The sequence below is a fragment of the Scyliorhinus canicula genome, chromosome 12 (assembly GCF_902713615.1).
Source record: "Scyliorhinus canicula chromosome 12, sScyCan1.1, whole genome shotgun sequence".
NCBI classification, from domain to species: domain Eukaryota; kingdom Metazoa; phylum Chordata; class Chondrichthyes; order Carcharhiniformes; family Scyliorhinidae; genus Scyliorhinus; species Scyliorhinus canicula.
The window spans coordinates 55,659,634-55,684,211 of NC_052157.1; the positions used below are offsets into that span (position 1 = coordinate 55,659,634).

General features: G+C 53.6%; 1 protein-coding gene across 1 annotated transcript in view; it reads left to right on the forward strand.

Annotated features, from left to right (window-relative positions):
- The first annotated feature begins 6 nt into the window (after positions 1-6).
- LOC119974252 overlaps positions 7-24,578 on the forward strand; it is a 117,113-nt gene continuing 92,541 nt past the window's right edge. Inside the window, exons 1-2 of the mRNA XM_038813021.1 lie at positions 7-876; positions 10,943-11,128. Coding sequence (XP_038668949.1) covers positions 337-876; positions 10,943-11,128 — 726 coding nt within the window. The 5' untranslated portion in view covers positions 7-336. The remainder of the gene's footprint in view (positions 877-10,942; positions 11,129-24,578) is intronic.

The following is a 24,578-nucleotide window of genomic DNA, read 5'->3' on the forward strand; positions in this document are numbered from 1 at the left end:
AGGCGTCGTACCATCCTGCGCCAGCCCACCTTCACTTGGACCACGCCGCCTGACCAGGCCGAGTCCACCAAGGATCTCCTGAGCAGCAAGCCCTCCTTCGACAGCCTCCAGCTCTCCCCCTTCACGCTGGAGGACGTGCTCCTTTCCCCCGCCCGGCTCCCCTTCCCCGCCCTCAGCTCCGACTCTGGCTCTGAGGAGGCTGTCTCCCTCGAGCCCCATCCTCCCCAGGCCTTGCTGGCACCCCCTGCCCCTCCCCCCTCCTCCTCCTCAGCCCCATGCCTCCAGAGCCAAGGCCCAAAAGGCGGCACTGGGGAACAGAGCGCGCCTGGCCATGCCATGCGGACACGGAGCTGGCGTCCTGCAGCAGGGGAGTCGCCCCGGCCCCCTTCTCCCGCTGACCCACCGGAGGCAGAGCCTTGCCCTCCGCCCCGGACAGAGGAAGAGCAGCCCATTTGTTCCACTCCGAGCCAGGCCAGCCCGCAGCATAAGGCAGAGCAGATTAACGAGGTGGGCTGCATGTCCCAACCCGACGAGAGCAGCCTTGAGCTACCCACTAAGGGGGATGGGGACGGACACTCAGAGGTTATGGAGCAGCCCAAGCCCGCTGAGTGCTTGGAGACCTCCCGTGACAACGAGACGCAGACCGATGGTGGGGTGAAGCCCGAGATCATTGGAGATGAGACGCCGGAGAGGGAAGAAGACCCCTCCACACCCGACTCGGAGCCAGTCAGGATAGCTGAGGCAGAGATCACACAGAGCCTGGCCAATCACTCGCTTTGCATGTCAGCTATGGACAAACGGATGGTTAATCTCCTGAAGGCTGCTAAGGTCCAGCTGATTAAAATCGACCAACAGAAGCAGTGGAAATCACAGCAGGTAAATGGCTGGGATCCAACTAGATCCAGCCACCCTTCCTTGCATTCTCTATCGCTCCCTCTGTCGCCCTTGCTGTCCCACACTCTTGCTCACTCTCTCTGTGTCCTCTCTCTCTCTCTGTCTCTCTCATTCTCTTTCTCCCTATCTCTCTCTCTGTCTCTCTCTCTCTCTGTCTCTCTCATTCTCTTTCTCCCTGTCTCTGTGTCTGTCTGTTTCTGTCTCTCTCTCTCGCTCTCTTACTCTGTCTTTCTCTCTGTCTCTCTCTCTGTCTGTCTCTCTTTCTCTCTCTCTTTCTCTCCTCTCTGTCTCTCTCTCTGTTTCCCTCCCATTCTGTCTCTCTGTCCCTCACACTCTCTCCCTCACCCTCTCTCCCTCACACTCTCTCTCCCTCACACTCTCTCTCCCTCACACCCTCTCTCCCTCACACTCCTCTCCCTCACAGTCTCTTCCTTGCACTCTCTCTCCTTCAAACTCTCTCGCCTGCACTCTTTCACTTTCACTCTCTCACATTCGCGCCCTCTCTCGTCATCTCACCCTCTCTCTTACCCTCTCTCTCACCAGCTCTCTCACCCTCTCTCTCACCCTCTCTCTCACCCTCTCTTTCGCCCTCTCTTTCGCCCTCTCTTTCACCCTCTCTCTCGCCCTCTCTCTCTCGCCCTCTCTCTTTCACCCTCTCTCTTACCCTCTCTCTCTTACTCTCTCTTTTACCCTCTCTCTCTTACCCTCTCTCTCTTACTCTCTCTCTCTTACCCCCTCTCTCACCCTCTCTCTCGCCATCTCTCACATTCACACACTTTCGGACACTCTCACACACTCACTGTCACTCACACTCTTTCACACACTCAGCCACTCTCTCACACAAACACACACACTCTCTCACACTCCGATATCTCTCACACTCACATTCCCTCACACACACTTTCCCTCAAACTCTCTCTCCCTCACACACTCTCTCCCTCACACTCTCACCCTCACACACACTCTCCCCTCACATTCTCTCTCACTCACACTCTCTGTCCCTCACTCTCTCCCTCACACTCTCTCTCCCTCGCATGCTCTCTCCCTCGCACGCTCTCTCCCTCTCACACTCTCTCCCTTGCGCGCACACTCCCTCCCTTGCGCGTACACTCCCTCGCACGCTCTCTCCCTCGCACGCTTTGTCCCTCGCACACTCTCCCTCGCACACTCTCTCCCTCGTACTCACTATTGCTCTCACACTATCAGACTCTCTCAGACACTCTGTCTCTCTCACAGTCTCTCACACACTCACATACTCTCTCTCACACACTCTCTCACACTCTCTCTCACACTCTCTCTTATTCTCTCACACGCTCACACACACTGATATCTCTCTCACACTCCCTCAAACTCTTTCTCCATAACACTCTCTCTCCCGTATATTCTCTTCCTATACACACTCTCCCTCGCACACTCTCTCCCTCACACTATCTCCCTCACTCTCTCTCCCTCGCACACATTCTCCCTTGCGCACACACTCCCTCACACTATCTCCCTCACACACATTCTCCCTCGCTCACACTCTCCCTCGCGCACTCTCCCTCGCGCACTCTCCCTCGCGCACACTCTCCCTCGCGCACACTCTCCCTCGCACACTCTCCCTCGCGCACATTCACCCTCGCACACTCTCTCCCTCACACTCTCCCTCGCACACATTCTCCCTCGCGCACACTCTCCCTCGCGCACACTCTCCCTCGCACACACTCCCTCACACTATCTCCCTCGCACACTCTCTCCCTCACACTATCTCCCTCACTCTCTCTCCCTCGCACACATTCTCCCTTCCGCACACTCCCTCGCGCACACTCCCGCTCGCACACTCTCTCCCTCGCACACACTCTCCCTCGCACACTCTCTCCCTCGCACACTCTCTCCCTCACACTATCTCCCTCACACTATCTCCTTCACTCACTCTCCCTCACACACATTCTCCCTCGCGCGCACACTCCCTCGCGCACACTCTCCCTCGCACACACTCTCCCCTCGCACACTCTCCCTCGCACTCTCCTTCGCACACTCTCTCCCTCGCACACACTCTCCCTTGCACACTCTCTCCCTCGCACACTCTCTCCCTCGCACACTCTCCCCTCGCACACTCTCTCCCTCGCACACTCTCCCTCACACTATCTCCCTCACACTATCTCCTTCACTCACTCTCCCTCACACACATTCTCCCTCGCGCGCACACTCCCTCGCGCACACTCTCCCTCGCACACTCTCCCTCGCACTCTCCTTCGCACACTCTCCCTCGCACACACTCTCCCTTGCACACTCTCTCCCTCGCACACTCTCTCCCTCGCACTCTCTCCCTCGCACTCTCTCCCTCGCACTCTCTCCCCTCGCCCACTCTCCCTCGCACACTCTCTCCCTCGCACACTCTCTCCCTCGCACACTCTCCCCTCGCACACTCTCCCTCGCACACTCTCTCCCTCGTACACTCTCTCCCTTGCACACTCTCTCCCTCGTACACTTTCCCTCGTACACTCTCCCTCGCACACTCCCTCACACTCTCCCTCGCACACTCCCTCCCTCGCACTCTCTCTCCCTCGGACTCTCTCCCTCGCACACTCTCTCCCTCGCACACTCTCTCCCTCGCACACTCTCTCCCTCGCACACTCTCTCCCTCGCACACTCTCTCCCTCGCACACTCTCTCCCTCGCACACTCTCTCCCTCGCACACTATCTCCCTCGCACACTATCTCCCTCGCACACTCTCTCCCTCGTACACTCTCTCCCTCGTACACTCTCTCCCTCGTACACTCTCTCCCTCACACACTCTCTCCCTCGCACACTCTCTCCCTCACACTATCTCCCTCACACTATCTCCTTCACTCACTCTCCCTCGCACACATTCTCCCTCGCGCGCACACTCCCTCGCGCACACTCTCCCTCGCGCACACTCTCCCTCGCACACTCTCCCTCGCACACTCTCTCCCTCGCACACTCTCCCTCACACTATCTCCCTCACACTATCTCCTTCACTCATTCTCCCTCGCACACATTCTCCCTCGCGCGCACACTCCCTCGCGCACACTCCCTCGCGCACACTCTCCCTCGCGCACACTCTCCCTTGCACACTCTCTCCCTTGCACACTCTCTCCCTCGCACACTCTCTCCTCGCACACTCTCTCCCTTGCACACTCTCTCCCTCGCACACTCTCTCCCTCGCACACTCTCTCCCTCGCACACTCTCTCCCTCGCACACTCTCCCTTGCACACTCTCTCCCTCGCGCACTCTCTCCCTCGCGCACTCTCTCCCTCGCGCACCCTCTCCCTCGCGCACACTTTCCCTCGCGCACACTCTCCCTCGCGCACACTCTCCCTCGCGCACACTCTCCCTCGCGCACACTCTCCCTCGCGCACACTCTCCCTCGCGCACACTCTCCCTCGCGCACACTCTCCCTCGCGCACACTCTCCCTCGCGCACACTCTCCCTCGCGCACACTCTCCCTCGCGCACACTCTCCCTCGCGCACACTCTCCCTCGCGCACACTCTCCCTCGCGCACACTCTCCCTCGCGCACACTCTCCCTCGCACACACTCTCCCTCGCACACACTCTCCCTCGCACACACTCTCCCTCGCACACACTCTCCCTCGCACACACTCTCCCTCGCACACACTCTCCCTCGCACACACTCTCGCTTGCACTCTCACTATTGCTCTCACACTCTTTCAGACTCTCTTACTCTCTCAGTCTCTATCACACATTCTCTCACACACTCTCCCTCTCACTCTCTTATTCTCTCACATTCTCCCACACGCTACACACACACTGATATCTCTCTCATGCTCTCTCACACTCCCTCAAACTCTTTCCCCATAACACTCTCTCTTCCGCATATTCTCTTCCCTTCACTCTCTCTTCCATACACTTTTTCCCTTACACACTCTCCCTTACACTACCTCCCTCACTCTCTCTCCCTCGCACACACTCTCCCTTACACTATCTCCCTCACTCTCTCTCCCTCGCACACTCTCTCCCTCACACACACTCTCCCTCGCACATTCTCTCCCTCGCACACTCTCTCCCTCGCACTCTCCTTCGCACACTCTCTCCCTCACACACACTCTCCCTCGCACATTCTCCCTCGCACACTCTCTCCCTCGCACTCTCCTTCGCACACTCTCTCCCTCGCACACTCTCTCCCTCGCACACTCTCTCCCTTGCACACTCTCTCCCTCGCACACTCTCTCTCTTGCACTCTCACTATTGCTCTCACACTCTTTCAGACTCTCTCACACATTCCATCACATACTCACACATACTCTCTCTGACACTCTCTTATTCTCTCACATTCTCTCACACGCTCTCACACACATTGATATCTCTCTCACGCTCTCTCACACTCCCTCAAACTCTTTCTCCATAACACTCTCTCTCCCGTATATTCTCTTCCTATACACTCTCTCCCTTACATTCCCTCCCTTACACTCTCTCTCCCTCGCAAACACTCTCCCTCGCAAACACTCTCCCTCGCAAACACTCTCCCTCGCAAACACTCTCCCTCGCAAACACTCTCCCTCGCACACACTCTCCCTCGCACACACTCTCCCTCGCACACACTCTCCCTCGCACATTCTCTCCCTCGCACATTCTCTCCCTCGCACATTCTCTCCCTCGCACATTCTCTCCCTCGCACATTCTCTCCCTCGCACAATTCTCTCCCTCGCACACTCCCCCGCACACTCCCTCCCTCGCGCACTCTCTCCTTCGCGTGCAATCTCCCTCGCGCGCCCTCTCCCTCGCGCAGCCTCTCCCTCGTGCGCTCTTACCCTCACCAGCCTCTCCCTCACGCGCTTCTCCCTCACGCGTGCCCTCTCCCTCGCGCGCTTCTCCCTCACGCGTGCCCTCTCCCTCGCGCGCCCTCTCCCTCGCACATTCTCTCCTTCGCACATTCTCTCCTTCGCACATTCTCTCCCTCGCACATTCTCTCCCTCGCACACTCACTCTCGCACACTCTCCCCCGCACGCTCTCTCCCTCGCGCGCCCTCTCCCTTGCGCGCTCTGTCCCTCGCACGCTCTGTCCTCGTACTCTCCCTCGCACTCTCCCTCGCACACTCTCTCTTCCTCGCACTCTCTCTCCTTCAAACTCTCTTGCTTGCACTCTTTCACTTTCACCCTCACACTCTCTCCATCACCCTCACACTCCATTCTCTTCCTCACCCTCACACTCCCTCTCTTCCTCACACTCCTCTCCCTCACACTGTCTCTTCCTTGCACCTGTCTCCTTCAAACTCTCTCGCTTGCACTCTTTCACTTTCACTCTCGCTCTTACTCGCTCTCTCACCCACGCGCCCTCTCTCGTCATCTCACCCTCTCTCTTACCCTCTCTCTCACCCTCTCTTTTGCCCTCTCTCTCGCTCTCTCTCTCACCCTCTCTCTCACCCTCTCGCCCTCCTCACACTCTCTCTCTTACCCTCTCTCTCTTACTCTCTCTCTTACCCTCTCTCTCTTACCCTCTCTCTCTTACCCTCTCTCTCTTACTCTCTCTCTCTTACTCTCTCTCTCTTACCCCCTCTCTCACCCTCTCTCTCACCATCTCTCGCATTCAAACACTTTCGGACACTCTCACACTCACTGTCACTCGCACTCTTTCACACACTCACTCACTCTCTCACACAAACACACACACTCTCTCACACTCTGATATCTCTCACACTCACATTCCCTCACACACACTTTCCCTCAAACTCTCTCTCCCTCACACACTCTCTCCCTCACACACTCTCTCCCTCACACACTCTCTCCCTCACACACTCTCTCCCTCACACACTCTCCCTCACACACTCTCCCTCACACACTCTCCCTCACACACTCTCCCTCACACACTCTCCCTCACACACTCTCCCTCACACACTCTGTCCCTCACACACACTCTCCCTCACATTCCCTCACACACACTTTCCCTCAAACTGTCTCTCCCTCACACACACCCTCCCTCACATTCTCTCTCCCTCACACTCTCACTTGCTCACACTCTCTCTTCCTCATACACACTCTCCCTTGCACACTCTCTCCCTCGTACACTTTCCCTCGTACACTCTCCCTCGCACACTCCCTCACACTCTCTCCCTCGCACACTCCCTCCCTCGCACTCTCTCTCCCTCGCACTCTCTCTCCCTCGCACACTCTCTCCCGCACACTCTCTCCCTCGCACACTCTCTCCCTCGCACACTCTCTCCCTCGCACACTCTCTCCCTCGCACACTCTCTCCCTCGCACACTCTCTCCCTCGCGCACTCTCTCCCTCGCGCACTCTCTCCCTCGCGCACCTCTCCCTCGCGCCCACTCTCCTCGCGCCCACTCTCCCTCGCGCACCACTCTCCCTCGCGCACACTCTCCCTCGCGCACACTCTCCCTCGCGCACACTCTCCCTCGCGCACACTCTCCCTCGCGCACACTCTCCCTCGCGCACACTCTCCCTCGCGCACACTCTCCCTCGCGCACACTCTCCCCTCGCGCACTCTCCCCTCGCGCACACTCCCCTCGCGCACACTCTCCCTCGCGCACACTCTCTCTCGCGCACACTCTCTCTCGCACACTCTCCCTCGCGCACACTCTCCCTCGCACACACTCTCCCTCGCACACACTCTCCCTCGCACACACTCTCCCTCGCACACACTCTCCCTCGCACACACTCTCCCTCGCACACACTCTCCCTCGCACACACTCTCGCTTGCACTCTCACTATTGCTCTCACACTCTTTCAGACTCTCTTACTCTCTCAGTCTCTATCACACATTCTCTCACACACTCTCTCTCTCACTCTCTTATTCTCTCACATTCTCCCACACGCTACACACACACTGATATCTCTCTCATGCTCTCTCACACTCCCTCAAACTCTTTCCCCATAACGCTCTCTCTTCCGCATATTCTCTTCCCTTCACTCTCTCTTCCATACACTTTTTCCCTTACACACTCTCCCTTACACTACCTCCCTCACTCTCTCTCCCTCGCACACACTCTCCCTTACACTATCTCCCTCACTCTCTCTCCCTCGCACACTCTCTCCCTCACACACACTCTCCCTCGCACATTCTCTCCCTCGCACACTCTCTCCCTCGCACTCTCCTTCGCACACTCTCTCCCTCACACACACTCTCCCTCGCACATTCTCCCTCGCACACTCTCTCCCTCGCACTCTCCTTCGCACACTCTCTCCTTCGCACACTCTCTCCCTCGCACACTCTCTCCCTCGCACACTCTCTCCCTTGCACACTCTCTCCCTCGCACACTCTCTCTCTTGCACTCTCACTATTGCTCTCACACTCTTTCAGACTCTCTCACACATTCCATCACATACTCACACATACTCTCTCTGACACTCTCTTATTCTCTCACATTCTCTCACACGCTCTCACACACATTGATATCTCTCTCACGCTCTCTCACACTCCCTCAAACTCTTTCTCCATAACACTCTCTCTCCCGTATATTCTCTTCCTATACACTCTCTCCCTTACATTCCCTCCCTTACACTCTCTCTCCCTCGCAAACACTCTCCCTCGCAAACACTCTCCCTCGCAAACACTCTCCCTCGCAAACACTCTCCCTCGCAAACACTCTCCCTCGCACACACTCTCCCTCGCACACACTCTCCCTCGCACACACTCTCCCTCGCACATTCTCTCCCTCGCACATTCTCTCCCTCGCACATTCTCTCCCTCGCACATTCTCTCCCTCGCACATTCTCTCCCTCGCACAATTCTCTCCCTCGCACACTCCCCGCACACTCCCTCCCTCGCGCACTCTCTCCTTCGCGTGCAATCTCCCTCGCGCGCCCTCTCCCTCGCGCAGCCTCTCCCTCGTGCGCTCTTACCCTCACCAGCCTCTCCCTCACGCGCTTCTCCCTCACGCGTGCCCTCTCCCTCGCGCGCTTCTCCCTCACGCGTGCCCTCTCCCTCGCGCGCCCTCTCCCTCGCACATTCTCTCCTTCGCACATTCTCTCCTTCGCACATTCTCTCCCTCGCACATTCTCTCCCTCGCACACTCACTCTCGCACACTCTCCCCCGCACGCTCTCTCCCTCGCGCGCCCTCTCCCTTGCGCGCTCTGTCCCTCGCACGCTCTGTCCCTCGTACTCTCCCTTGCACTCTCCCTCGCACACTCTCTCTTCCTCGCACTCTCTCTCCTTCAAACTCTCTTGCTTGCACTCTTTCACTTTCACCCTCACACTCTCTCCATCACCCTCACACTCCTTCTCTTCCTCACCCTCACACTCCCTCTCTTCCTCACACTCCTCTCCCTCACACTGTCTCTTCCTTGCACCTGTCTCCTTCAAACTCTCTCGCTTGCACTCTTTCACTTTCACTCTCGCTCTTACTCGCTCTCTCACCCACGCGCCCTCTCTCGTCATCTCACCCTCTCTCTTACCCTCTCTCTCACCCTCTCTTTTGCCCTCTCTCTCGCTCTCTCTCTCACCCTCTCTCTCACCCTCTCGCCCTCCTCACACTCTCTCTCTTACCCTCCCTCTCTAACTCTCTCTTTTACCCTCTCTCTCTTACCCTCTCTCTCTTACCCTCTCTCTCTTACTCTCTCTCTCTTACTCTCTCTCTCTTACCCCCTCTCTCACCCTCTCTCTCACCATCTCTCGCATTCAAACACTTTCGGACACTCTCACACTCACTGTCACTCGCACTCTTTCACACACTCACTCACTCTCTCACACAAACACACACACTCTCTCACACTCTGATATCTCTCACACTCACATTCCCTCACACACACTTTCCCTCAAACTCTCTCTCCCTCACACACTCTCTCCCTCACACACTCTCTCCCTCACACACTCTCTCCCTCACACACTCTCTCCCTCACACACTCTCTCCCTCACACACTCTCCCTCACACACTCTCCCTCACACACTCTCCCTCACACACTCTCCCTCACACACTCTCCCTCACACACTCTCCCTCACACACTCTCCCTCACACACTCTCTCCCTCACACACACTCTCCCTCACATTCCCTCACACACACTTTCCCTCAAACTGTCTCTCCCTCACACACACCCTCCCTCACATTCTCTCTCCCTCACACTCTCACTTGCTCACACTCTCTCTTCCTCATACACTCTCTCCCTTGCACACTCTCTCCCTCGTACACTTTCCCTCGTACACTCTCCCTCGCACACTCCCTCACACTCTCTCCCTCGCACACTCCCTCCCTCGCACTCTCTCTCCCTCGGACTCTCTCTCCCTCGCACACTCTCTCCCTCGCACACTCTCTCCCTCGCACACTCTCTCCCTCGCACACTCTCTCCCTCGCACACTCTCTCCCTCGCACACTCTCTCCCTCGCACACTCTCCCTCGCACACTCTTTCCCTTGCACTCTCTCTCCCTCGCACACTCTCGCCCTCCCTCGCGCGCTCTCTCCCTCGCGCTCTCTCTCCCTCGCGCGCTCTCTCCCTCGCTCGCTCTCTCCCTCTCGCGCTCTCTCCCTCTCGCGCTCTCTCCCTCGCGCGCTCTCTCCCTCGCGCGCTCTCTCCCTCGCGCGCTCTCTCCCTCGCGCGCTCTCTCCCTCGCGCGCTCTCCCCCTCGCGCGCTCTCTCCCTCGCGCGCTCTCTCCCTCGCGCGCTCTCTCCCTCGCGCGCTCTCTCCCTCGCGCGCTCTCTCCCTCGCGCGCTCTCTCCCTCGCTTGCGCGCTCCCTCGCTTGCGCGCTCCCTCGCGTGCTCTCTCCCTCGCGTGCTCTCCCTCGTGTGCTCTCCCTCGCGCGCTCTCTCCCTCGCGCGCTCTCTCCCTCGCGCGCTCTCTCCCTCGCGCGCTCTCTCCCTCGCGCGCTCTCTCCCTCGCGCGCTCTCTCCCTCGCGCGCTCTCTCCCTCGCGCGCTCTCTCCCTCGCGCGCTCTCTCCCTCGCTCGCGCGCTCCTCGCGTGCTCTCCCTCGCGCCCTCTCTGCTCTCCCTCGCGCCCTCTCTCCCTCGCGCCCTCTCTCCCTCGCGCCCTCTCTCCCTCGCGCCCTCTCCCTCGCGCGCTCTCTCCCTCACACACTCTCTTCCTCACACTCTCTCTCCCTCACACTTACTGACACTCTCTCTCTCGCACAGTCTCTCTCTCCACTGCAGCTTGCTTTGCAAACCGGACGAGAATTAAAGATTCCCATTAAAGAAGAGACGGTATTGACGGAGAAATCAGACACCGAAAGCGATTGTGAAGATGTGGATATCATTAAGCGCAAACTGGGTTTGGAATCCCTTCCGTTGGAGGGGAAGAGAGCCAGAGTCGAGGTGCGGGTGAGGATGCTGATTCTGCTTTATTTGTGTGAACATGCCGAATATCTCTTTAGGAGGGAGTAGCGCCTCTGGTTAAATTCCTTGCCCTGTGTTCGCCTGCAAACGCATTTAGCAGTAATATTCGCTGGGGCTTTCCCAAGAAGTTTCTGGAATAACAATGCCCTGTAATTCCTCTCTCAACAAAGACACTCTAGTACAACACATGCTCCCACCACTCATCTTGCTCAGAGTACCCTGCCCAGTAAACACTGACACACTCCCGGATACTCCCCACAATAAATACTGACACTCCCAGGTACCTTCCCACGTTTCTCATCCACATTCTCCTGCCTTCTCTCCATAATCCTGATCCCCTTATTAATCAAGAACCTATCTATCTCTGTCTTAAAAGGCACTCAGTGACTTGGCCTCCACAGCCCTCTGCGGCAGAGTTCCACAGATTCGCCACCCTCTGACCGAAGCAATTCCTCTTCATCTCTGTTTTAAAGGATTGCCCCTTCCATCTGAGGCTGTGTCATCAGGTTCTAGTTTTTCATATAAGTGGAAACATCCTCTCCACGTCCACTCTATCTAGACCTCTCAGTTCCTATGAGTTTCAGTAAGATCCCCTCCTCAGACCTCTAAACTCCGAGTACAGACCCAGAGTCTTCAACCGTTACTTCCCTCGTCAGCCATGAATGCCTCATCCTCCCATTAGAATGTTTCCTCCACCTTGGGATGAATTTCTGTTGTGTTTCCGGAATAACTCCCAAAAACTCCTGCCATTGCTGTTCCACTGTTTTCCCTCCTGAACTCCCCTTCCAATCAACTCTGGCCAGCTCCTCCTTCATGACTTTGTAGTTCCCTTTCTTCAATTGTAATACCGTTACATCAGATTCCAGCTTCTCCCTCTCAAACTGCAGGGTAAATTCTATCATATTGTGGTCACTGGCCCAGAAGGGTTTCTTCACCTTAAGTTACCTAATCAAGGGCGGCATTGTGGCGGAGTGGTTATTACTGCTGCCTCACGCCGCCGAACATCTGGGTTCGATCCCGGCCCCGGGTCACTGTCCGAGTAGAGTTTGCACATTCTCCCAGTGTCTGTGTGGGTCTGACCCCCACAACCCACAAAGATGAGCAGGGTAGGTGAATTGGCCACGCTAAATCGCCCCTTAATTGGGAAAAAAAGAATTGGGAACTCTGAATTTTTTTTTCAAAAAAAAGTTCCCTAATCAGGTCTGCGTCATTACACATCACCAAAATCCAGAATTGCTTGTTCCCTAGTGGGCTCTGCCACAAGCTGCTCCAAAAAAACATCTCGTAGACATTCCACAAATTCCTTTTCTTGTGATCTGCTACCAACCTGATTTTCCCAGTCCACCTGCATATTGAAGTCCCCCATGATTATTGTAATATTGCCTTTTTTACATGCCTTTTCTATCTCCTGATTTATTTTCTGCCCGACATCCTGACTACTGCTAGGGGACCTATACATAACTACCATCAGGGTATTTTTACGTTTGCGGTTCCTCAACTCTACCCCCACAGATTCTATGCCTTCCAATCCTATGTCGCTTCTTGGTATTGATTTAATTTGATTCCTTACTAACAATGTAACCCCTCTCCCTCTGTCCACCTGTCTGTCCTTTAGATAGGACACATATGCTTAGATATTTAAATTCCAGGCATGATCCCTTTGCAGCCACATCTCTCTGATGCCCACAACATCGTACCGGCCAATTTAAACGTGAGCAACAAGCTCATTTACCTTCGTTTGTATCGTTTGTGCACCTTTAGATACAACACCCTCAGTCCTGAATTAATCACCCCCTTCTCATATCTGTCCCCTTTTTTTGCTCTGCCTGAAGTTGGTTTCCTGCCACCTTCTATACTCTCTGTTCTATTACATGTCCTGGAAACTTCACTAACCTCTCCTGAGCCCTCGGCCCCCTTAATTCATTTGAAGTCCTCATCGTTAACCGGCACTTCTACCCTCTCCTTTAACTTTGATTTTCTAATTTTACATACAACTGAACCTTCCCTCCCACTATTTAGTTTAAAGCCCTATCTACAGACCTACTTATGCGATTCACCAGGACTCTGATCCCAGCGTGATTCAGATGAAGACCGTTACATCGGAATGGGTCCCCTCTTCCCCAGTACTGGTACCAATGTCCCATGAATTCAAACCCATTTCTCCCACATGAACCTTTGAGCCACACATTTACCTCCTTAATCTTATTGACCCTTTACCAATTAACTCGTGGCTCAGGTAGCTATCCAGACATTATTACCTTTTTGGTTCTGCTTTTTAATTTAGCTCCTAGCTGTTCATACTTGCTTAGCAGAACCTCTATCCTTGTTTTACCTATGTCATTGGCACCTACGTGGACCATGACAGCTGGATCCTTACCCTCCCACTCCAAGTTCCCCTGAAGCTCAGGTGAGATATCCTAACCCGAGCACCAGGCAGGCAACCTAACCTTCAGAATTCGCAATCCTGATCACAGAGAACCGTGTCAATGCCCCTAACTATACTATCCCCAGTTACGATTACATTTCTTTTTGCACATCCCCACTTGAATGGCTCTCTGTACCACAGTGCTGTGGTTAGTTTGCTTATCCACCCTACAGTCCCCATTCCAGTCCACGCAGAGAGCAAGAATCTCAAACCTGTTGGGGCAGGGACAAGGGCTGAGGCTCCTGTAACCATATCTTCTGGATCACTCTACCTGTCTCACTCGCAGCCACACTCTCCCCAGTAAACATGACACATGTCCAGGTACCCTCCCCAATAAACACCAACACACTCCTGGTTACCCTACCCAGTATGCACTGACACTCTGGGGTACCCTTTCCTGAGAACACTGACACACTCCCGGGTAACCTTCCCAATAAACACTGACACACTCTATGGTACCCTCCCCAATAAATACTGACACACTCCCAGGTACCTTCCCCAATAAACACTGACACATTCCCGGGTTCCCTCCCCAATAAACACTGACACCGCCGCATATCCTCCCCAGTAAATAGTGACACGCTCCCGGGTACCCTTCGTAGTAAACACTGACACACTCCTGGGTACTCTCCCCATTAAATACTGACACGCTCCTGAGGACCCTGCGCAGTAAATGCTACCTCATTCCCTAGTACCCTCCCCAGTAAACACTCCAGGATATGCTCCCTAGTAAATATTGACATACGCCCGCTGTGTACCCTCCCAGGTAAATACTAACACACTTCTAAGGCCCCTCCACTGTAAACACTGACACACTCCTGGGTACCCTCCCCAGTAAATATTGACACAATCCCGGGAACCCTCCCAATAAATACTGGCACACTCCTGGGTAACCTCCCCAATGAACGCTGAGAGGATCCACGGTACTCCCCACAGTAAATACCCCATCCTCCTGGATACCCTCCCTAGTAAATACTGAGAAATTCCCAGGAACCCTCCTCAGTAAACAATGACACACTCCCGGGTTTCCTGTCCAGTAAATGCCGACACACTGCAGGGTAGCCTACCCAGTAAACACTGACACACTCCTGGATAGCCTTCCAGTAGACACTGACGCACTCCCAGGTACTCTCCCCAGGAAACATTTACACACTCCTGGCACCCTTCCCAGTAAATAGTGACACACTCCCGGGTACCCTCCCCAGTAAATACTGACACACTCCCGGGTACCTTCCCTAGTAAATACTGACACACTTATGAAGACCCTCCCCAGTAAATACTGTCACACTTCCAGGTTTCTTCCCCAGTATAAACTGACACACTCCCGTGTACCCTCCCTGATAAATACACATCCGCGTACCCTCCCCAGTAAATACTGACACACTCCTGGGTACCCTTCCCAGTATAAACTGACACACTCCTGGATAACCTTCCAGTAGACACTGGCGCACTCCCAGGTACTCCCCCCAGGAAACATTTACACACACCTGGCACCCTTCCCAGTAAATAGTGACACATTCCCGGGTACCCTCCCCAATAAATACTGACACACGTCCGTGTACCCTCCCCAGTAAATGCTGTCCACTCCCAGGTATCCTCCCCAGTATAAACTGACACACTCCTGGGTACCCTCCCCAATAAATGCTGACACACTCCCGGGTACCCTCTGTGATGATATGCATAAAGCAATTCTGTACATAATATTATACACGATCTCCGACCACTAGGTGGCAGTGTAAACCCACCATGTGACCCTATGTCTGGGGAGTTGGAAGTAAGATGTGTTGGAGGATAGACGTATTTTGCAATAGCTCGGAAATAGTTATAGTTTCATAATAAATCATTTAAACTAGATATTCTGCAGTTTATCATTCTTAACGGCCAGTCTACAGAACATTACATGGTATCAGGAATGATGATTTAATAACAACAAGAAGATGCTGCAAAAAATACAAACCGCTGATAACTTGGAAGAAGAAGAAAGAAAACGTGTTTTATCCACTAACCTTGCAAGCTACTGGCAACTGGTGCTCAATGCACGATAAAACTTCGGAACCTGGGATCGAATGTATCATGGCACTTCTGCAGCTTTGGATTACCGGTAATATAGACGAGAATTGGATGGTGTTTAAGCAACAGTTTAAACTCCATGTTGCAGCTCATGGTCTGAAGGCACAGCCCGATGAGTGGCATATCGCGTTGCTGCTCACTATAGTAGGTCCCCAAGCAATTTAAATCTTAGCGAGATGTCGCTGAGGATTCAGTGAATGATCATGAAGTTGCAACAGTATGACTTTGAGTTGCTATATACACCAGGAAAGCTGCTTATTGTGGCTGACACGCTATCTAGAGCTGCAGGCATTGAGGAACCACTTCAGCTGGATGAGGATGTACAGGTCCACGGAAACATGATGACAGAGTCTCCGCAAGTCTCTGACAACAAGTCAAAAATAATTGTAGAAGAAACTGCCAAGGACACTATCTTACAGAAAGTGTGAAAGTATCTCCATGCAGGATGGCCCAAATGATCCTACTCAAGTTTTTACAATGTACAAGCAGAATTAAGTGATGTGAATGGATTTTTGCTGCAGAATCAGCAGATTCCACAGGCACTACGGTCAATGATCCTCGTGAAGCTGCGTTAACGGCATTTGGGGATGGAAAAGTGCAAGAGGAGAGCCAGGGAAGCAGTCTATTGGCGAGTGATAAACCATGACATTCAACTGTTAGTGGATAACTGTGAAACATGTCAATGATTTCAGCACAGGTAGAGCAAGGAACCTATGCAGATGAACGAGACAGCCGCAACTCTGTGACAGAGGTTGGTATGGATCTTTTCCACTTAAGTGGAAAGGAGTACGTTCTGTTCATCGACTATTTCTCTATCTACCCGGAGATAGCACAGCTGTTGAATTCTACGGCCAGATGTGTCATTAGGGATGTCAAAGAAGCACCCACAGTGGAGGATGGACGCGGGGCTTCTAGCGGAGGAAGAGGTGTGTGAGTGGGTGAGGGCCGCCATCCTGGGATACGTGGAAGTAAACGACACAGGTGAAGTCTCGGCCGCCACACTATGGGAGGCACTAAAGGCAGTGGTCAGGTGGGAGTTTATATCAATTTGGGTTCACAGGGAGAAGGAGGAGCGAGCAGTGATGTCAAGGTTGATGGACGAGATTATGTGGTGGACAGAAGGTACGCGGAGGCCCCAGAGGTGGGATTGTTGAAGGAGTGGCTGAAGCTCCAAATGGAGTTTGGGCTGATGTCCACGAGGCAGTGGGGCAGTTGCGGAGGCCAGAGGGGCAGTGTATGAGTATGGGGAGATGGCGAGCAGGATGCTGGCCCGCCAGCTCAGGAAGTAAGAGGTGGCGAGGGAGATTGGGAGGATGAAGGACAGCAAGGGTGGAATGGTAGTGAAGGGTTCGCATGGAGATGGAAACCGTTTATTGACTTCTTCCAGGACAGTTACATCAGCGGGTGGGTGGGTTAGGATTAACAAGAAAAAGTGGAGGCAGAGAGAGTGGGGGGTATGGGAGGGAGGGTGGGCTGCGGTTGTTGGTTACTCATTGAGTTACGGTCTGACCTCCTGTTTGTTATCAATTGGTTATTTATTTGCGCAGTTAAGAGATTTTTGCGCGCCATGACGTTCCAAATGTGGTCATGAGTGATAATGGTCCTTGTTTTGATTGCTATGAGTGGACAGAATTTGCACGGCAGTATGATTTCCAACATGCAACTTCCAGTCCTCACTCCCCTCCGTCGAACGGCAAGGCTGAAAAGGGTATTCCTATTGTTAAACGGCTCCTTAAAAAAAAGTACTAGAGAGCTGCGATGGAACCTATCTCGCGCTCCTAAGCTATCGTTCGGCACTACTAGTCAATGGGCTCTCGCCTGCTCAGATGCTGATGAACAGGCAACTGCAAATGACTTTATCTCGTATTTCTCAAGAGCCAGTGAACCACACATTAGCAAGGCAATTAACCTCTCAAAAAAGGAGGCAGAAGGGATTTTATGATAGATCCACGAAAAGACTCCAGCCTCTGCAGACAGAAGACACGGTGAGATTAGAAGATTCCAAAGGAAATGGATGGTCTAAGCAGGCGAAGGTACTGTGACAAGCAGACCCAAACTTGTATCTCATCATCACATATGAAGGTGCTGCCTTGAGAAGAAACAGAAGAGCTTTCCTCAAAGTCCGGCAAAGGTGCAACTACCAGAAGTATGCAACAGTCCTAAAACACCTGAAGAACATACGGAACAAATACAACCGGAGGAAGGTACTTCGATACGTTAAGAACGGCAAATAAATCAATAAGCACTAAAGAAGATGAAGTAACCGTGCAAATTCAGCAGCAACTGAGAAGGTCTACAAGGTTAAGGCTCAAACCCGAAAGACTGAACTTGTAACAGACTGTAAATACTCTGAAGAAGTAAATAGTTAGGTATATCATGGTCAATTGTAAAAATAATCTAATGCATGTAAATAATTTCATTTCCCAAAGGAAAAGGGATGTGAAATGCATAAACGAATTCTGTACATATCATACACTGCCTCCGACCACTAGGTTGCAGTATAAACCCACCAGGTGACCCTGTGCGTGGGGAGTTGTTGGAGGATAGACGTATTTTGCAGTAGCTCCATAATAGTTAGTGTTAGTAGTTTATTTATTAATTCCAGTTATCTTTATCACGCAGCTGTTTCATAATAAATTATTTAAACTAAATGTTCTGTAGTTCATCATTCTTAGCGGCCAGTCGACAGAACATCACACCCTCTCCAGTAAATACTGACAAGCTATTGGTTACCCGCACAGTAAACGCTCCCACGTACTCTCCTCAGTGAACACAGACACACTTCTGGGTACCCGCCCCAGTAAATACTGACACACTGCTGGATCCCCTCCCTAATAACCACTGGCACACACCCGGGTACCCTCCCCAGTAAACACTGACACACTGCCAGATACCTTCCCCAGTAAACACTGACACACTCCCGGGTACCCTCCCCAATAAACACTGGCACACACCCGGGTACCCTCCCCAGTAAACACTGACACACTGCCAGGTACGTTCCCCAATAAACACTGACACACTCCCGGGTACCCTCCCCAGTAAACACTGGCACACACCCGGGTACCCTCCCCAGTAAACACTGACACACTGCCAGGTACCTTCCCCAATAAACACTGACACACTCCCGGGTACCCTCCCCAGTAAACACTGACACACTGCCAGGTACCTTCCCCAATAAACACTGACACACTCCCGGGTACCCTCACCAGTAAATACTGACACACTGCCAGGTACCTTCCCCAGTAAACACTGGCACGCTCCCGGGTACGCTCCCCAATAAACACTGACACACTCCCGGGTACCCTCCCCAGTAAACACTGGCACACACCCGGGTACCCTCCCCAGTAAACACTGACACACTGCCGTGTACCCTCCCCAGTAAATGCTGTCCACTCCCAGGTATCCTCCCCAGTATAAACTGACACACTCCTGGGTACCCTCCCCAATAAATGCTGATACACTCCCGGGTACCCTCCCCAATAAACACTGACACACTCCCCAGTTCCATCTCCAATAAACACTGTCACACTCCTGGGTACCCTCCCCAATAAACACTGACACACTCCTCGGTTCCCTCCCCAATAAACACTGACACACTCCTGGGTACCCTCCCCAATAAACACTGACACACTCCCCGGTTCCCTCCCCAATAAACACTGACACACTCCCCGGTTCCTTCTCCAATAAACACTGTCACACTCCTGGGTACCCTCCCCAATAAACACTGACACACTCCCCGGTTCCCTCCCCAATAAACACTGACACACTCCCGCGTACCCTCCCCAATAAACACTGACACACCCCCGGGTACCCTCCCCAATAAACACTGACACATTGCCGTATACCCTCCCCAATAAACACTGACACACTCCCCGGTTCCTTCTCCAATAAACACTATCACACTCCTGGGTACCCTCCCCAATAAACACTGACACACTCCCCGGTTCCCTCCCCAATAAACACTGACACACTCCCGGGTACCCTCCCCAATAAACACTGACACACCCCCGGGTACCCTCCCCAATAAACACTGACACACTCTCCGGTTCCCTCCCCAATAAACACTGACACACCCCCCGGTTCCTTCTCCAGTAAACATTGTCACACTCCTGGGTACCCTCCCCAATACACTCCCCGGTTCCCTCCCCAATAAACACTGACACACTCCCAGATACCTTCCCCAATAAACACTGACACACTCCCGGATACCTTCCCCAATAAACACTGTCACACTCCCCGGTTCCCTCCCCAATAAACACTGACACACTTCCGGATACCTTCCCCAATAAACACTGACACACTCCCGGGTACCCTCCCCAATAAACACTGACACACTTCCCGGTTCCCTCCCCAATAAACACTGACACACTCCCGGATACCCTCCCCAATAAACACTGACACACTGCCGGATACCTTCCCCAATAAACACTGACACACTCCCGGGTACACTCCCCAATAAACACTGACACACCCCCGTGTACCCTCCCCAATAAACACTGACACACCCCCGGGTACCCTCCCCAATAAACACTGACACACCCCCGGGTACCCTCCCCAATGAACACTGACACTCTGCCGGATACCTTACCAAATAAACACTGACACACTGCCGTGTACCCTCCCCAATAAACACTGACACACTCCCGGGTACCCTCCCCAGTAAACACTGACACACTCCCAGGTACCTTCCTCAATAAACACTGACAGACTGTTGAAGATCATCCCCAGTATAGGCTAACACTCCTGGACGCCCTCCTAAGAAAGCACTGGCGCACCCCTGGGTATCCACCCCAATATATACTGACACACTCCTGTGTACCCTCCCCAGCACATAAACACACAACCAGGTACCCTACCCAGTAAACACTGACACACTCCTGGGTACCCTCCCCAGTAAACACTGACACACTCCCGGGTACCCTCCCCAATAAACACTGACACACTCCCGGGTACCCTCCCCAGCAAACACTGACACATCCCCGACTATCTTCCCCAGTAAACACTGACACATCCCTGGCTACCTTCCCCAGTAAACACTGACACACCCCCGGGTACCCTCCCCAATAAACACTGACACACTCTCTGGTTCCCTCCCCAATAAACACTGACACACCCCCCGGTTCCTTCTCCAATAAACATTGTCACACTCCTGGGTACCCTCCCCAATACACTCCCCGGTTCCCTCCCCAATAAACACTGACACACTACCGGATACCTTCCCCAATAAACACTGACACACTCCCGGGTACCCTCCCCAATAAATACTGACACACTTCCCGGTTCCCTCCCCAATAAACACTGACACACTTCCCGGTTCCCTCCCCAATAAACACTGACACACTCCCGGATACCTTCCCCAATCAATACTGACACACCCCCGGGTACCCACCCCAAAAAAACACTGACACACTCCCGGGTACCTTCCCCAATAAACACTGACACACTGCCGGATACCTTCCCCAATAAACACTGACACACTCCCGGGTACACTCCCCAATAAACACTGACACACCCCCGTGTACCCTCCCCAATAAACACTGACACACCCCCGGGTACCCTCCCCAATAAACACTGACACACCCCCGGGTACCCTCCCCAATGAACACTGACACTCTGCCGGATACCTTACCAAATAAACACTGACACACTGCCGTGTACCCTCCCCAATAAACACTGACACACTCCCGGGTACCCTCCCCAGTAAACACTGACACACTCCCAGGTACCTTCCTCAATAAACACTGACAGACTGTTGAAGATCATCCCCAGTATAGGCTAACACTCCCGGACGCCCTCCTAAGAAAGCACTGGCGCACCCCTGGGTATCCACCCCAATATATACTGACACACTCCTGTGTACCCTCCCCAGCACATAAACACACAACCAGGTACCCTACCCAGTAAACACTGACACACTCCCGGGTACCCTCCCCAGTAAACACTGACACACTCCCGGGTACCCTCCCCAATAAACACTGACACACTCCCGGGTACCCTCCCCAATAAACACTGACACACTCCCGGGTACCCTCCCCAATAAACACTGACACACTTCCCGGTTCCCTCCCCAATAAACACTGACACACTCCCGGATACCCTCCCCAATCAATACTGACACACCCCCGGGTACCCACCCCAAAAAACACTGACACACTCCCGGGTACCTTCCCCAATAAACACTGACACACTGCCGGATACCTTCCCCAATAAACACTGACACACTCCCGGGTACACTCCCCAATAAACACTGACACACCCCCGTGTACCCTCCCCAATAAACACTGACACACCCCCGGGTATCCTCCCCAATAAACACTGACACACCCCCGGGTACCCTCCCCAATGAACACTGACACTCTGCCGGATACCTTACCAAATAAACACTGACACACTGCCGTGTACCCTCCCCAATAAACACTGACACACTCCCGGGTACCCTCCCCAGTAAACACTGACACACTCCCAGGTACCTTCCTCAATAAACACTGACAGACTGTTGAAGATCATCCCCAGTATAGGCTAACACTCCCGGACGCCCTCCTAAGAAAGCACTGGCGCACCCCTGGGTATCCACCCCAATATATACTGACACACTCCTGTGTACCCTCCCCAGCACATAAACACACAACCAGGTACCCTACCCAGTAAACACTGACACACTCCCGGGTACCCTCCCCAGTAAACACTGACACACTCCCGGGTACCCTCCCCAATAAACACTGACACACTCCCGGGTACCCTCCCCAATAAACACTGACACACTCCCGGGTACCATCACCAGTAAATACTGACACACTCCTGGGTACCATCACCAGTAAATACTGACACACTCCTGGGTACCCTCCCCAGTAAACACTGACACATCCCCGACTATCTTCCCCAGTAAACACTGACACACTCCCGGGTACCCTCCCCAATAAACACTGACACACTCCCGGGTACCCTCCCCAGTAAACACTGCTACACTGCCGTGTGCCCTCCCCAGTAAATGCTGTCCACTCCCAGGTATCCTCCCCAGTATAAACTGACACACTCCTGGGTACCCTCCCCAATAAATGCTGACACACTCCCGGGTACCCTCCCAAATAAACACTGACACACTCCCCGGTTCCCTCCCCAATAAACATTGACACACTCCCCGGTTCCTTCTCCAATAAACACTGACACACTCCCCGGTTCCTTCTCCAATAAACACTGTCACACTCCTGGGTACCCTCCCCAATAAACACTGACACACTCCCCGGTTCCCTCCCCAATAAACACTGACATACTCCCGGATACCCTCCCCAATCAATACTGACACACTCCCGGGTACTCTCCCCAATAAACACTGACACACTTACAGGTTCCCTCCCCAGTAAACACAGACACACTCCCCAGTTCCCTCCCCAGTAAATGCTGATATACTCCCGGGTACCCTGCCCGGTAAATACTGACATACCCCCGGGTACACTCCCCAATAAAAACTGACAGACTGTTGACCATCATCCCCAGTATAGGCTAACACTCCCGGGTACCCTCTCCAGTGAATACTGATGTCCGTACCTCCCAACAAACACTGGCATACTCCACACATCCTCCCCTGTATATGCTGTCACACTCTGGTACGATCTCCAGTAAATACTGGCATACTTCCGGGTACCCTCCCCAGTAAACACTGACACATTGCCGTGTACCCTCCCCAATAAACACTGACACACTCCCGGGTACCCTCCCCAGTAAACACTGACACACTCCCAGGTACCTTCCCCGATAAACACTGACACACTCCCGGGTACTCTCCCCAGTAAACACTGACACACTCCCAGGTACCTTCCCCGATAAACACTGACACACTCCCGGGTACTCTCCCCAGTAAACACTGACACACTCCCAGGTACCTTCCCCGATAAACACTGACACACTCCCGGGTACTCTCCCCAGTAAACACTGACACACTCCCAGGTACCGTCCCCGATAAACACTGACACACTCCCGGGTACCCTCCCCAGTAAACACTGACACACTCCCAGGTACCTTCCTCAATAAACACTGACAGACTGTTGAAGATCATCCCCAGTATAGGCTAACACTCCTGGACGCCCTCCTAAGAAAGCACTGGCGCACCCCTGGGTATCCACCCCAATATATACTGACACACTCCTGTGTACCCTCCCCAGCACATACATACACACAACCAGGTACCCTACCCAGTAAACACTGACACACTCCTGGGTACCCTCCCCAGTAAACACTGACACACTCCTGGGTACCCTCCCCAATAAACACTGACACACTCCCGGGTACCCTCCCCAGCAAACACTGACACATCCCCCGACTATCTTCCCAGTAAACACTGACACATCCCTGGCTACCTTCCCCAGTAAAACACTGAAACACCCCGGGTACCCTCCCCAATAAACACTGACACACTGCCGTATACCCTCCCAATAAACACTGACCACACTCCCCGGTTCCTTCTCTCCATAAACACTGTAACACTCCTGGGTACCCTCCCCAATAAAACACTGACACCACTCCCGGTTCCCTCCCCAATAAACACTGACACACTCCCGGGTACCCTCCCCAATAAACACTGACACGCCCCCGGGTACCCTCCCCAATAAACACTGACACACTCTCCGGTTCCCTCCCCAATAAACACTGACACACCCCCCCGGTTCCTTCTCCAATAAACATTGTCACACTCCTGGGTACCCTCCCCAATACACTCCCCCGGTTCCCTCCCAATAAACACTGACACACTCCGCGGATACCTCCCCATAAACACTGACACACTCCCGGGTACCCTATCCCAATAAATACTGAGACACTCCCAGATACCCCTCCCCAAGAAACACTGACACATCTCCCGTTCCCTCCCCAATAAACACTGACACACTCCCGGATACCCTCCCCAATCAATACTGGACACACCCCGGGTACCCACCCCAAAAACAC